At 42.7% G+C, this 13,401-nt stretch overlaps 1 protein-coding gene across 1 annotated transcript in view; it reads left to right on the top strand.

Moving 5' to 3' along the window:
- The window catches only part of LOC115161476 (inactive dipeptidyl peptidase 10-like), a 76,480-nt gene that overhangs the window by 25,622 nt on the left and 37,457 nt on the right, over positions 1–13,401 (top strand). Inside the window, exon 6 of the mRNA XM_029712464.1 lies at positions 11,218–11,270. Within this exon, the coding sequence (XP_029568324.1) occupies positions 11,218–11,270 (53 nt within the window). The remainder of the gene's footprint in view (positions 1–11,217; positions 11,271–13,401) is intronic.

Below are 13,401 nucleotides of genomic sequence, written 5' to 3'. Positions count from 1 at the left end.
CCACCCTCATGGAGTCTGTTTCTGACCGTTTGAGCAGACACATGCACATTTGTGGCCTGCTGGAGGTCATTTTGCAGGGCTCTGGCAGTGCTCCTCCTGCTCCTCCTTGCACAAAGGCGGAGGTAGCGGTCCTGCTGCTGGGTTGTTGCCCTCCTACGGCCTCCTCCACGTCTCCTGATGTACTGGCCTGTCTCCTGGTAGCGCCTCCATGCTCTGGACACTACGCTGACAGACACAGCAAACCTTCTTGCCACAGCTCGCATTGATGTGCCATCCTGGATGAGCTGCACTACCTGAGCCACTTGTGTGGGTTGTAGACTCCGTCTCATGCTACCACTAGAGTGAAAGCACCGCCAGCATTCAAAAGTGACCAAAACATCAGCCAGGAAGCATAGGAACTGAGAAGTGGTCTGTGGTGTCCACCTGCAGAGCCACTCCTTTATTGGGGGTGTCTTGCTAATTGCCTATAATTTCCACCTGTTGTCTATTCCATTTGCACAACAGCATGTGAAATTTATTGTCAATCAGTGTTGCTTCCTAAGTGGACAGTTTGATTTCACAGAAGTGTTTGACTTGGAGTTACATTGTGTTGTTTAAGTGTTCCCTTTATTTTTTTGAGCAGTGTATAATTTTCAATATCTTCTAACTCAACATATATACTGTATGGCTGGCTGGCTGGCTAGTGACTTGTGGATATTTTAATATATGGTGCTTAGCTAGAGTCTAGACTACCTGTGTTGCTGCTGCCGGCTGAGGAAATTATGGAGTTGGGTCAGAGCGAGTGTTGTTGTCACAGCTGTCTTCAGAAATGGACCAAAATGCCGCAGAGTTAGTATTCATCCTTCAATTGAATTAGAACGAACACTATACAAAACAAGGAAACTGACAGCCAACAGTCCTGTCAGGTGCAACCACACTAAACAAGAAACAATTACCCACAACCCCAAAGAAAAACACACACTACTATATAGGACTCCCAATCAAAGGCAACTCAACACACCTGCCTTCAATTGGGAGTCCAATCACCAACACAACACTTAACACACAAAACCCCTGCCACGTCCTGACCAAAACTAATACAATTGCTCCCTCTGCTGGTCAGGACGTGACAGTTGTTCTTTTTTGTCTTTCTTCCAGACCGATTATTGATGATGATTATATAAATCGAGTGTTATCAAGTGTTAATCAAATGTTATGCTGCGGTGGCAGTACTGTTGACATTTAAACTAGGTGGCTAGTTACACACACTCAACCAGTGACCTCATCTCAAGGTATGCATGTTTGGATACCGGGCATGCACAATCTTAGTACAGAGCAGAGTAGGAAAAAGGTGCAACCTCCAGTCAGGGTACACCAACAGGTGCAACCAACTGACATGGTAGTGGGTAGCTAACTTGATGACACCGCGATGACTTGCGGCAATGTGTTCAGAACAACAGCAACAAAACCTTATACAAAAAATATATATGTACCACCACCCAAAAGGCGTGTAGGATGGCAGAGTGGCATCTGCTGGGCACTGGTTTACTCCTATCCGTTCATGTGCCTGCCTGAAGGGGTAAAGTGGAAGGGTCAGACTGTTGAAATCACAGATTGTGCCTTTAAAGCCTCAGTGCGGCATTATAATGATGGTTGAGGCGCGCGATCCATGCTGCAGAGATAAGGGACTATGTGCTCTCAGGTGTGTTTCTAAAGATTGAAAACTCATTATCATTGCAGAATAGAGAAAGGCATTTGTTACCTCTTGTCTGAATTGCATTACAGAATTTCCAAAGATTACCAGGTGCAGAATATTTGTTGACTTATGCCAGAAAGGAACAAACTGCAAATATCACAACCTGTCAAGATTTGAGTCTGGTAGAATATCTAAAATCAAGGTCTACAGTGCAAGGTTTACAGCAATGGATGTTTGTTGGAAAATATACAGTACCGGTCAAAAGTTTGGATACACCTACTCATTCAAGGCCAAGAGTGTGCATAGCTATCATCAAGGCAAATTGTGGCTATTTTGAAGAATCTCAAATATAAATATACTTTGATTTGTTTAACACTTTTTTGGTTAATACATGATTCCATATGTATTATTTCATAGTTTTGAGGTCTTCACTATTATTCTACAATGTAGAATATAGTAAAAATAAAGAAAAAACCCCGGAATGAGTAGGTGTGTCCAAACTTTTGACTGGTACTGTATATCTAGAGAATACAGAGTATATACAGTAGATGTTCTGTATTGTTTATTATCTCCTGCTTCTCATGCTTTGAAGAATGTTGTACAACCCATATAGTCTAACCCTCAACAACATACTTACTGTGCATGGTCTAATTCAAACTTTAAAGAAAAACAATAAGGATTATTTAGTTCATCAGCCATACAGGACCGAACAGAGGTAGGAATACATATAGCATAGAACATTTTTTGTAAATAAAAATAATAAGGCTGTGGATATTGCTTTTTATTCTTTCAGGTCACCAAGGAGACTGTAGTTTTAGAATTGACTCATTCATGGGTATTTGATGCTGGAACATGTCATGAGTATTAAACTGCACATATAACATTGAAGTTTTGTACACTGTACAACACTAATGTAAAATATATTAAGGGCAGAACAAAATCCTACTTCCAGATGTGCATGCTTAACTCAACAAATGCATAAGTCATTCATTGGTTTATCCGCAAATACTCTAGTTACACAAGTGGATCTCAAGTCATGATTCTGTCCTAAATGTTTACCATATATGCATTGTACTTTGTCAAGTCCCTGTCTTTGCTTGTCTGCTGTTGAAACATTGAAATCAGATTGTTGGTTGTTGAGCAGAACAATCTGTTAGGGGTCTCATTTTGGACTACCAGGAAGCATATATACTTATCAATGTACACATTTTTACAAATTGTGGACTACCATGAAAGATGCATATTAATCAATGCACACATTTTACTAGGGAAAGTACGTCACAAACGGAAAACATATAAGGCACGATGTTTTACCTCATCTGTGTAAATCGGGAATCAAAAATCCTTACCAAAATGTTTCTGAATAAATGTATCTATGATTCATCATCTCATAAAATCATGCAGATTAATTTTGTACATGAATTGTTATTACAGATGTATCAAGTCACACTGTGCAAGTAGTTGGATAAGTTGTACAATGTTTACATGGTTCTACATTATAGCTGTTGGTGGCCCTGATCACCTCCATTCTAGTAGCATTGCCCTCACATGCTGGGGAGTGAACGAGAACAGGTTTGATGGAGACTGGAACTGATCTCTACTGAGATGATGTGACCAGATGTGATCATCATCACACTGACAGCCTGAGTCTATTGAGAGTTATAGCATGGCCACTGTACCACCATCTCCAGTTGTCTTATCAATTTATCATAATAGTGCTACCGCTATGCAGCAGCAAAAGCCTCCAATAGCCTCTATGCTCTGTATGTTAGCTTGTGCCAATTGTTAAATATAGCCTGTTATGGCAGCAGGGAGTACGAAATCCTGAAGTGAATACTTGGATCTCAGCTTTAGTTGTAGCCATCCATCTTAATATTATGTATATTCTCTTAGATGTGTGGCTCGGTATCGTTATGTATGTTTTGCATGACTTGAATACTTACCTTTAGAGTAGTTACTTTCCTTTGGCATTTAATGCTGCATTTAATGCTGTGATGCATATGGCTCCCTTAGGTGTGTTTCAATAGGCATATTGTTAATTGTCAGTTTGTGATCATTAAGGCAAAGTTTAAATGTATAGGTTTTCCTGCCAATCATATGAAAAACATTTAGCAATAATAGCAGTAAGGTGTGAATATCTATTGGATTGCTTATTGAGCCTTAAATGGAAATAACTACCTTTACTTGACACCCAGCGCATGAACACGTTATGACACGGTCATAACAATGTCATAATAGCTGACATAACTTGTCATAACCTGTTATATATGGAGTTGGTCCCCCCTTTGTGCGCGTCTGTCCAGTCATGGAAACCCATTTCATGAAGCTTCCGATGAACAATTCTTGTGCTGATACTGCTTCCAGAGAAAGTCTGGAACTCGGTATTGAATTTTCAACCGAGGACATACGATTTTTACCCACTTAAGCACTTGGCGGTCCCGTTCTTTGAACTTGTGTGGCCTACCACTTCGCGACTGAGCCGTTGTTAATCCTAGATGTTTCCACTTCACAATAACAGCACTTACAGTTGACCGGGGTAGCTCTAGCAGGGCAGAAATTTGACGAACTGACTTGTTGGAAAGGTTGCATCCTATGACAGTGCCACGCTTAAAGTCACTGAGATCTTCATTAAGGCCATTCTACTGCCAATGTTTGTCTATGGTGATTACATGGTTGTGTGCTCGATTCTATACACATGTCAGCAACGGGTGTGGCTGAAATAGCAGAACGGATGTCCACATACTTTTGTATAAATAGTGTATATTGCATTATTTTGTGGCTGTTTTGACACCTGCAAAAGAGTGTCAAAACACACAAAACCTACCACTCTGTCAAGAGGCACTAGAAGTGAGGGAGGGGTGAAGTCAGGCGCAGGAGACCAAAGGTACGTAGTAGAACGTTTATTTTTTACCAAGTCCAAAAATGCCAATAACTAGGCAGGGAACAAGGAAACCCAACTGGACAAAAATCCACCTAAACAGAGTCGGGACACAGCCCAGGATAAACGTCCTTCCAACAAAATACAAGAGAGGAAAAACAATCCCCAAAACCCCACGACAGGAAACACAAACAATCCCGCACAAACCTAAACCTAGAAAGCTAGACTAAATACCCCACTAACGAACTCAACTCAAAACAGGTGATAACACAAGACAGACAACACCAAACGAAAATGAAAAGGGGATGGGTGGCAGCTAGTAGGCCGGCGACGACGACCGCCGAGCGCCGCCCGAACAGGGAGAGGAGCCACCTTCAGTAGACGTTGTGACCCACACAAGGCAAAACATTCCATTGAACCATAGCCTACTTGTCAACAATATGTTTATGTTACAGTGCATTTGGAAAGTATTCAGACCCCTTGAATTTTTCAACATTTTGTTACGTTACAGTTTTATTCTAAAATTGATTACATCAGTTTTTTCTTCCTCATCAATCTGCAGACAATACCCGATAATGATAAAGTAAAAACAGGTTTTTAAACATTTTTGCACATTTACAAAAAATATCACATTTACATAAGTATTCAGACCCTTTACTCAGTACTTTGTTGAAGCACCTTTGGCAGTGATTACAGCTTCGAGTCTTCTTGGGTATGACGCTACAAACTTGGGACACCTGTATTTGGGGAGTTTCTCCCATTCTTCTCTGCAGATCGTCTCAAGTCATGTTAGGTTGGATGGGGAGCGTCACTGCACAGCTATTGTCAGGTCTCTCTAGAGATGTTCAATCGGGCTCTGGCTAGGCAACTCAAAGACATTTAGGGACTTGTCCCGAAGCGACTCCTGCGTTGTCTTGGCTGTGTGCTTAGGGTTGTTGTCCTGTTGGAAGGTGAACCTTCTCCCCAGTCTGAGGTCCTGAGCACTCGGGAGCAGGTTTTCATCAAGTATCTCTCTGTACTTTGCTCTGTTCATCTTTCCCTCGATCCTCACTAGTCTCCCAGTCCCTGCCGCTGAAAACATCCCCAAAGCATGATGCTGCCACCACCATGCTTCATCATAGGGATGGTGCCAGGTTTCCTACAGATGTGACAATTGACATTCAGGCCAAAGAGTTCAATCTTGGCTTCATCAGACCAGATAATCTTGTTTATCATGGTCTGAGAGTCCTTTAGGTGCCTTTTGGCAAACTCCAAGCGGGCTGTCATATGCCTTTTACTGAGTATTGGCTTCTGTCTGGCCACTCTACCACAAAGGCCTGATTGGTGGAGTGCTGCAGAGATGGTTGTCCTTCTGGAAGATTCTCCACAGAGGAACTCTGCAGCTCTGTTAGAGTGACCATTGGGTTCTTGGTCATCTCCCTGACCAAGGGCCTTCTCCCCCAATTGCTCAGTTTGGCCGGGCGGCTAGCTCTAGGAAGAGCCTTGGTGGTTCCAAACTTCTTCCATTTAAGAATGATGAAGGCCACTGTGTTCTTGGGGACCTTCAATTCTGCAGACATTATTTTATGCCCTTCCCCAGACCTGTGCTTCGACATAATCCTGTCTCGGAGCTCTACAGACAATTATTTCGACCTCATGGCTTGGGTTTTGCTATGACATGCACTGTCAACTGTGGGACCATATATAGACAGGTGTGTGCCTTTCTAACCTGGCATCCTTTCACGCCCTGCTCTCTACATTTTCCTCTTCTGTCTCTGCTGCTAAAGCCACTTTCTACCACTCTAAATTCCAAGCATCTGCCTCTAACCCTAGGGAGCTCTTTGCTACCTTCTCCTCCCTCCTGAATCCTCCCCCCCCTCCTCTCTCTCTGCGGATGACTTCGTCAACCATTTTGAAAAGAAGGCTGATGACATCCGATCCTCGTTTGCTAAGCCAAACGACACCGCTGGTCCTGCTCACACTGCCCTACCCTGTGCTTTGACCTCTTTCTCCCCTCTCTCTCCAGATGAAATCTCGCGTCTTGTGACGGCCGGCCGCCCAACAACCTGCCCACTCGACCCTATCCCCTCCTCTCTTCTCCAGACCATTTCCGGAGACCTTCTCCCCTACCTCACCTCGCTCATCAACTCATCCTTGACCGCTGGCTACGTCCCTTCCGTCTTCAAGAGAGCGAGAGTTGCACCCCTTCTGAAAAAACCTACACTCGATCCCTCCGATATCAACAACTACAGACCAGTATCCCTTCTTTCTTTTCTCTCCAAAACTCTCGAACGTGCCGTCCTTGGCCAGCTCTCCTGCTATCTCTCTCAGAATGACCTTCTTGATCCTAATCATTCAGGTTTCAAGACTGGGCATTCAACTGAGACTGCTCTTCTCTGTGTCACGGAGGCTCTCCGCACTGCTAAAGCTAACTCTCTCTCCTCTGCTCTCATCCTTCTAGACCTATCTGCTGCCTTTGATACTGTGAACCATCAGATCCTTCTCTCCACCCTCTCCGAGCTGGGCATCTCCGGCGCGGCCCACGCTTGGATTGCGTCCTACCTGACAGGTCGCTCCTACCAGGTGGCGTGGCGAGAATCTGTCTCCGCACCACGTGCTCTCACCACTGGTGTCCCCCAGGGCTCTATTCTAGGCCCTCTCCTATTCTCACTATACACCAAGTCACTTGGCTCGGTCATATCCTCACATGGTCTCTCCTATCATTGCTACGCAGATGACACACAATTAATCTTCTCCTTTCCCCCTTCTGATAACCAGGTGGCGAATCGCATCTCTGCATGTCTGGCAGACATATCAGTGTGGATGACGGCTCACCACCTCAAGCTGAACCTCGGCAAGACGGAGCTGCTCTTCCTCCCGGGGAAGGACTGCCCGTTCCATGATCTCACCATCACGGTTGACAACTCCCTTGTGTCCTCCTCCCAGAGTGCTAAGAACCTTGGCGTGACCCTGGACAACACCCTGTCGTTCTCCACTAACATCAAGGCGGTGACCCGATCCTGTAGGTTCCTGCTCTACAACATTCGCAGAGTACGACCCTGCTTCACACAGGAAGCGGCGCAGGTCCTAGTCCAGGCACTTGTCATCTCCCGTCTGGATTACTGCAACTCGCTGTTGGCTGGGCTCCCTGCCTGTGCCATTAAACCCCTACAACTCATCCAGAACGCCGCAGCCCGTCTGGTGTTCAACCTTCCCAAGTTCTCTCACGTCACCCCGCTCCTCCGCTCTCTCCACTGGCTTCCAGTTGAGGCTCGCATCCGCTACAAGTCCATGGTGCTTGCCTACGGAGCTGTGAGGGGAACGGCACCTCCGTACCTTCAGGCTCTGATCAGGCCCTACACCCAAACAAGGGCACTGCGTTCATCCACCTCTGGCCTGCTCGCCTCCCTACCTCTGAGGAAGCACAGTTCCTGCTCAGCCCAGCCAAAACTGTTCGCTGCTCTGGCACCCCAATGGTGGAACAAGCTCCCTCACGACGCCAGGACAGCGGAGTCAATCACCACCTTCCGGAGACACCTGAAACCCCACCTCTTTAAGGAATACCTGGGACAGGATAAAGTAATACTTCTAACCCCCCCCCCCCTCCCCCCCCAAAAGATTTAGATTCACTATTGTAAAGTGGTTGTTCCACTGGATATCATAAGGTGAATGCACCAATCTGTAAGTCGCTCTGGAAAAAAGCGTCTGCTAAATGACTTAAATGTAAAATGTAAATGTCCAATGAATTGAATTGACGACAGGTGGACTCTAATCAAGCTTTAGAAACATCTCAAGGATGATCAATGGAAACAGGATTCACCTGAGCTCAATTTCAGTTTTTGATTTTTAATACATTTGCAAAAATGTTGAAAAACCTGTTTTTGCTTTATCATTATGGTGTATTGTGATTTGATTGATGCGGGAAAAATGTATTTCATCCATTTTAGAATAAAGCTGTAACGTAACAAAATGTGGAAAAGGTCAATGGGTCTGAATACTTTCTGAATGCACTGTATATAACATTTTCTGAAATTGACCATATTAAATGATCATTGTAATTACACACAAATTTATGTCAGACATGCACCTACCCCAATGCGCTGTTGCTGATGACTGGGAAAAATTTAGGAGCAGATTTCAGACACCCTATTTTTGACTGATGACTAACATAAGGGCATGTATGTGATAGACCTATCTGGCTTATATGATTATGATGGTCATAATGCTTCTTGGCAGTGTCATAAAGTGTATTTTCTTAGTCCAATTAAAGTGACACAGGATGGTCACAATGCTTCATGACATTGTCATAAAGTGTATTTTTTGCAAGTTATTTAAAATATGATGAAAAAGAAACATGACTGTAAATAATGAATTACAACAACAACATAGGACTTAAAAAAACACACTTTAAAATGAAAGGAAACTAAATGTGGGTTTTGACGCTCTTATGTAGGTGTCATAACCAGCCTTAAAAGAACGCAATATATGTCACAACAGGTGTAAATATATGCATCATCACAGTGTTATTACCATGTTATGACAAGTTATGTCAGCTGTTATGACATATTATGACATGATTAGGACAATTTCCTAACATTTTGTGACGCGGGGTGTCAAGTAAAGTGTTATCTATTTTTTTCAGATCATCTTGCATTCTCACCCAGAGAAAATGTCATTGCACAGTCCTTCCATTTGTGAAAACGACATTTAGAACATGGAAGGAGTTCTCATGCTTCTTGGCAAAGTATTAGTCCGGGTCAAATATAGATCTAAGTATTCCTTCACACATAAAGCTCATATTCACCTCTTCGTCTTGATGTAATCGTTCACATTCATCACACCTAACCCACCTCTCAGATTCACAGATTCAAAACATCAATACCAAAACATCTCACCCCTCCTTCCCACCCTTCCCACCCTTCACTCATGAAACATATCAAAGCTGTTAAGAGGCTTTGTTAGTCTGAGAGGCTAATCCTCATAGCCATTTTAGTCGACTGTTGACAATCTTATGAAAAAAACATTCCTAAATGTCTCCTATCAAGGTGTCAGAGTAGACAAGACAGCCTTCTGAGTGTGAGTATGAGTGACCAGTGACGATGCAATGTATTTTTCGGTGAAGATTTTCTCGGGCAACTCAAACAGGAGAACCAAAATTAAGACTGAATGCAGGGTGACTGGTATAATCAGCCAAGCAGACTCCATTTCCATGGGCAATTGAGCTCTGGTTAAGACGAGTGGCGCGCCTCCACTGTATTTATCACTATGCTCAAGGGTGAGATTACTGTAATATTGTTATGCAAATAAGCTCACTGATTACCCATACAGCACCACTTAGCAATTCCCTCTTCACCTGATGACAACTAAAAGCTGTGTTAATAGATATACACTGTGTACAAAATATTAGGAACACCTGCTCTTTCCATGACATAGGCTGACCAGGTGAAAACTATGATCCCTCATTGATGTCAGCTATGATCCCTTATTGACGGCAGAAAAACCTGCAGTAGTCTTTTTAATAAACCCTGGGAAGTTTTTATTTTTAACAACTTAAACAATTACACCCATTTTAATGCCAAAGACACACCAGACTGGCATTCCAAGAGGTGTTGAATGTTCCTGAATGGTCCAGACTCAGTCTTCAATCAAAAACAATGGATATACACTGAGAGTCCAAAACATTAAGAACACCAGGTGAAAGCTATAATCCCTTATTGATGTCTCTTGTTAAATCCACTTCTATCAGTGTAGAAGAAGGGGAGGAGACAGGTTAAAGAAGGATTTTTAAGCCTTGAGAAAGTTGAGACATGGATTGTGTATGTGTGCCATTCAGAGGGTGAATGGGCAAGACAAAACGTTTGAACGGGCTATGGCAGTAAGAGCCATGCGCACCGGTTTGTGTGTGTCAATAACTCCAACGCTGATGGGTTTTTCACACTCAACAGTTTCCCGTGTGTATCAAGAAGGGTCCACCACCCAAAGGACATCCAGGCAAGTTGGCACAACTGTGGGAAGCATTGTGTAATGAATACTCAGGGAGAAAAAGGTGTAGATTCACACGCAGAGCGCAGCAGATGTTTATTAAGCCTTCACGGAAGGCAGGAATCGTGGTCGCAGGCAATGGTCAAACACAGGTAGGTAGTCAAAAACAAACAATACCTCACAACCAGAAAGAACTGAACTAAATAGGGAGCTGATGAGACCAGGTGAGAAACAAACACAGGTGAAATCAATGAACAAAAATGAAAGACAGGGCTACGTTCAAGAACACAAAGAAAAAGAACACAAGGTTGACTAAGAAAAGAAAAGCAGAACCTTACACATTGGAGTCAACATGGGCCAGCATCCTTGTGGAACACTTTTGACACCTTGTAGAGTCCATGCGCTGACAAATTGAGGCTGTTCTGAGGCCAAAGGGAGGTGCAACTCAATATTACAAAGGTGTTCCTAATGTTGTGTACACTCAGTGTAGATTGAGTTTTAATGGCCTTAAAGTTATGCAAAGGTTTTCTGTCCAGCTTTCCATTTAGGTCATAGTGCCAAATAAAAACAATTATAGATTTGGATAATGTGCAAAACATTTATAATGGAAAATAAATCTTGCTTTATTAATATTTCATCAACACCACATTTTTCTGATTATGTACTGGTGATAACACATTCTCTGCTATGGATTTCTCCTTAGGTGTACCGGTACTCTTTCCTGGCATCCTACTTGATATACAACCTGCATACAAGGTATGTATCACCTGTCAAGATTTGAGTAGACTAATAGTAAACAGAAGGCAATTTCCTACCAAGATGGCAGCTGAACCCGGGTGTCTCGCGCGCTTCTGTTTATTAGTTTGCAAGTGTTTTTGTTGTTGTAATCATTTCCAGATACAACAGTATTTTTTTTACATAGTCAACAAGTTACTTGGCTATAAAAAGGATAATCTATATTTTCTCTTATCGGAGAAAGCAAACAGATATCAATTGCTCCACTCCGGTGCCAGTGCTGAAAGCTCCTCCACTATGCACCTATCTGGTTGAAAGCCTCCTCTCATACCCTGCCTCCCGAAACAAGCCTCTCCCAAGCGGGTTACCTAGGCTGTACATAGGCTACTCCTGTGACATGCTGCACTGCTTGGCCCTCACCTTTCAGTCTGCTGACTCTGCTACCGATTATCCAGGCCTGCTCCTCGCCTGTCTGTTACAGGTACACCCGCCAATTGCTCCCTTCTTCCCCGTGCTTCGCTCACCTCCAGCACACATTTACACACACACACACACACACACACACACACACACCGTTTTATCGTTAGCCTGTAGACTTGTGTGGACCTTTACTCTGGAACTTGTATGAATTTAGATTTTTATTACTTGGCCTTTATTGTTATTTTATTGTAGCTTATGTACTGTAGCTTAGACCTATTTCTGATTAGTGTGCAACCTCATAGGCCTATTATATTAGTCTTAGAAAACGTGTTATAGTTATTTCTCACGTTGATTGATCGGCTACAAATGAACATGTTGTTGCTATTGTCTACCCTTGAATCTTACACTGAGGATGCATTTAGTGCCTGATGCCTCTTAAATGCGGAAAACTTTGAGTGTTTTTCCCAGGGTGCATCCTGGGAGAAACCATACCCTTGTCCCGCTATTGCGCTGGAGAACTCTGCATGTTTTTCCCATTTGACATGGGAGAAACCGCATGTTTGCATTTACATGGATTGTTCTTTCAGTACTTACTTAAGGAATACCTGGGATAGGATAAAGTAATCCTTCTATCCCCCCCCCCCCTTAAAAGATTTAGATGCACTATTGTAAAGTGGTTGTTCCACTGGATATCATAAGGTGAATGCACCAATTTGTAAGTCGCTCTGGATAAGAGCGTCTGCTAAATGACTTAAATGTAAATGTAAATGTACTTAATCATGTCACTAGACAGTATGAATAGTTTTAAATGTGTTGTGTTAAAGACTCTGGGTCCTCTGGACTATGGTTCTAGTATGGTCTGGAAATCCAAATGCTGTAAAATCCAATCTAGGCTTGTCATTACGTTGCTGCTTTTACTGTCAGGAAATTGACATTTCTACCCCATCTGAATTGAAAAGTCACAATGGTCTGAAGTTTCTGCACATAAATGTTAGAAGTCTTCTTCCGAAACTTGATTTTGTAAATATCTGGATAAAAACCCCCAGACCCAGATATACTTATGCTTCCTCAAACCTATCTCTAAAAAATCTATCACTGACAAAGATTTTGTCATTGATGGTTACAATGTTTTTCGGACAGATCACAAATCTAAGGGTGGTGGTGTTGCTATATACATAAAAGACAAGTTCTCTGTGACCATTCTGACTTCTGTTACCAAGCCTACGCAATTTGAATATCTGTCTTTGAATATACCGTAAATCTCTGCGCATCCTTGAATCCGGTTGTCTCCTGTTGTTATAGAACCCCCATCTGCTATTGTTGGCTCTCTGGATTGTATTTTTGAATTATTATCACACAATGTCAAATCTGAATTTGTGCTTATGGGTGACCTGACGTCCAACTCTCATCACCTCAAGAATTTATGTAACACCTGTAATCTTACTCAGGTTGTCAAAAGTGTAACAAGGTTGAATGCAAAGGGTCCTCTGAAATCGTCTTTGATTGATCTTATTTTAACCAATACTCCTCATCGTTTTAATGGTTCTGGTGTCTTTACAAATAATATCACTGTGCGGGTGTCTATGTAAGGGATTGTAAAATGTCTAAATTACCTCCACGTATCATCATGAAAGAAACTGTAAGCTGTTTGATAGTCAGGGTTTTTTACATGATGTTTTAAACATTGCCTGGAATAGAGTTGAATTCATCCCTGATGTTGAATTAGTCTTTT

Source organism: Salmo trutta, chromosome 24, assembly GCF_901001165.1.
Source record: "Salmo trutta chromosome 24, fSalTru1.1, whole genome shotgun sequence".
Lineage (NCBI taxonomy): Eukaryota > Metazoa > Chordata > Actinopteri > Salmoniformes > Salmonidae > Salmo > Salmo trutta.
This window is presented reverse-complemented; position numbering and strand designations above follow the sequence as displayed.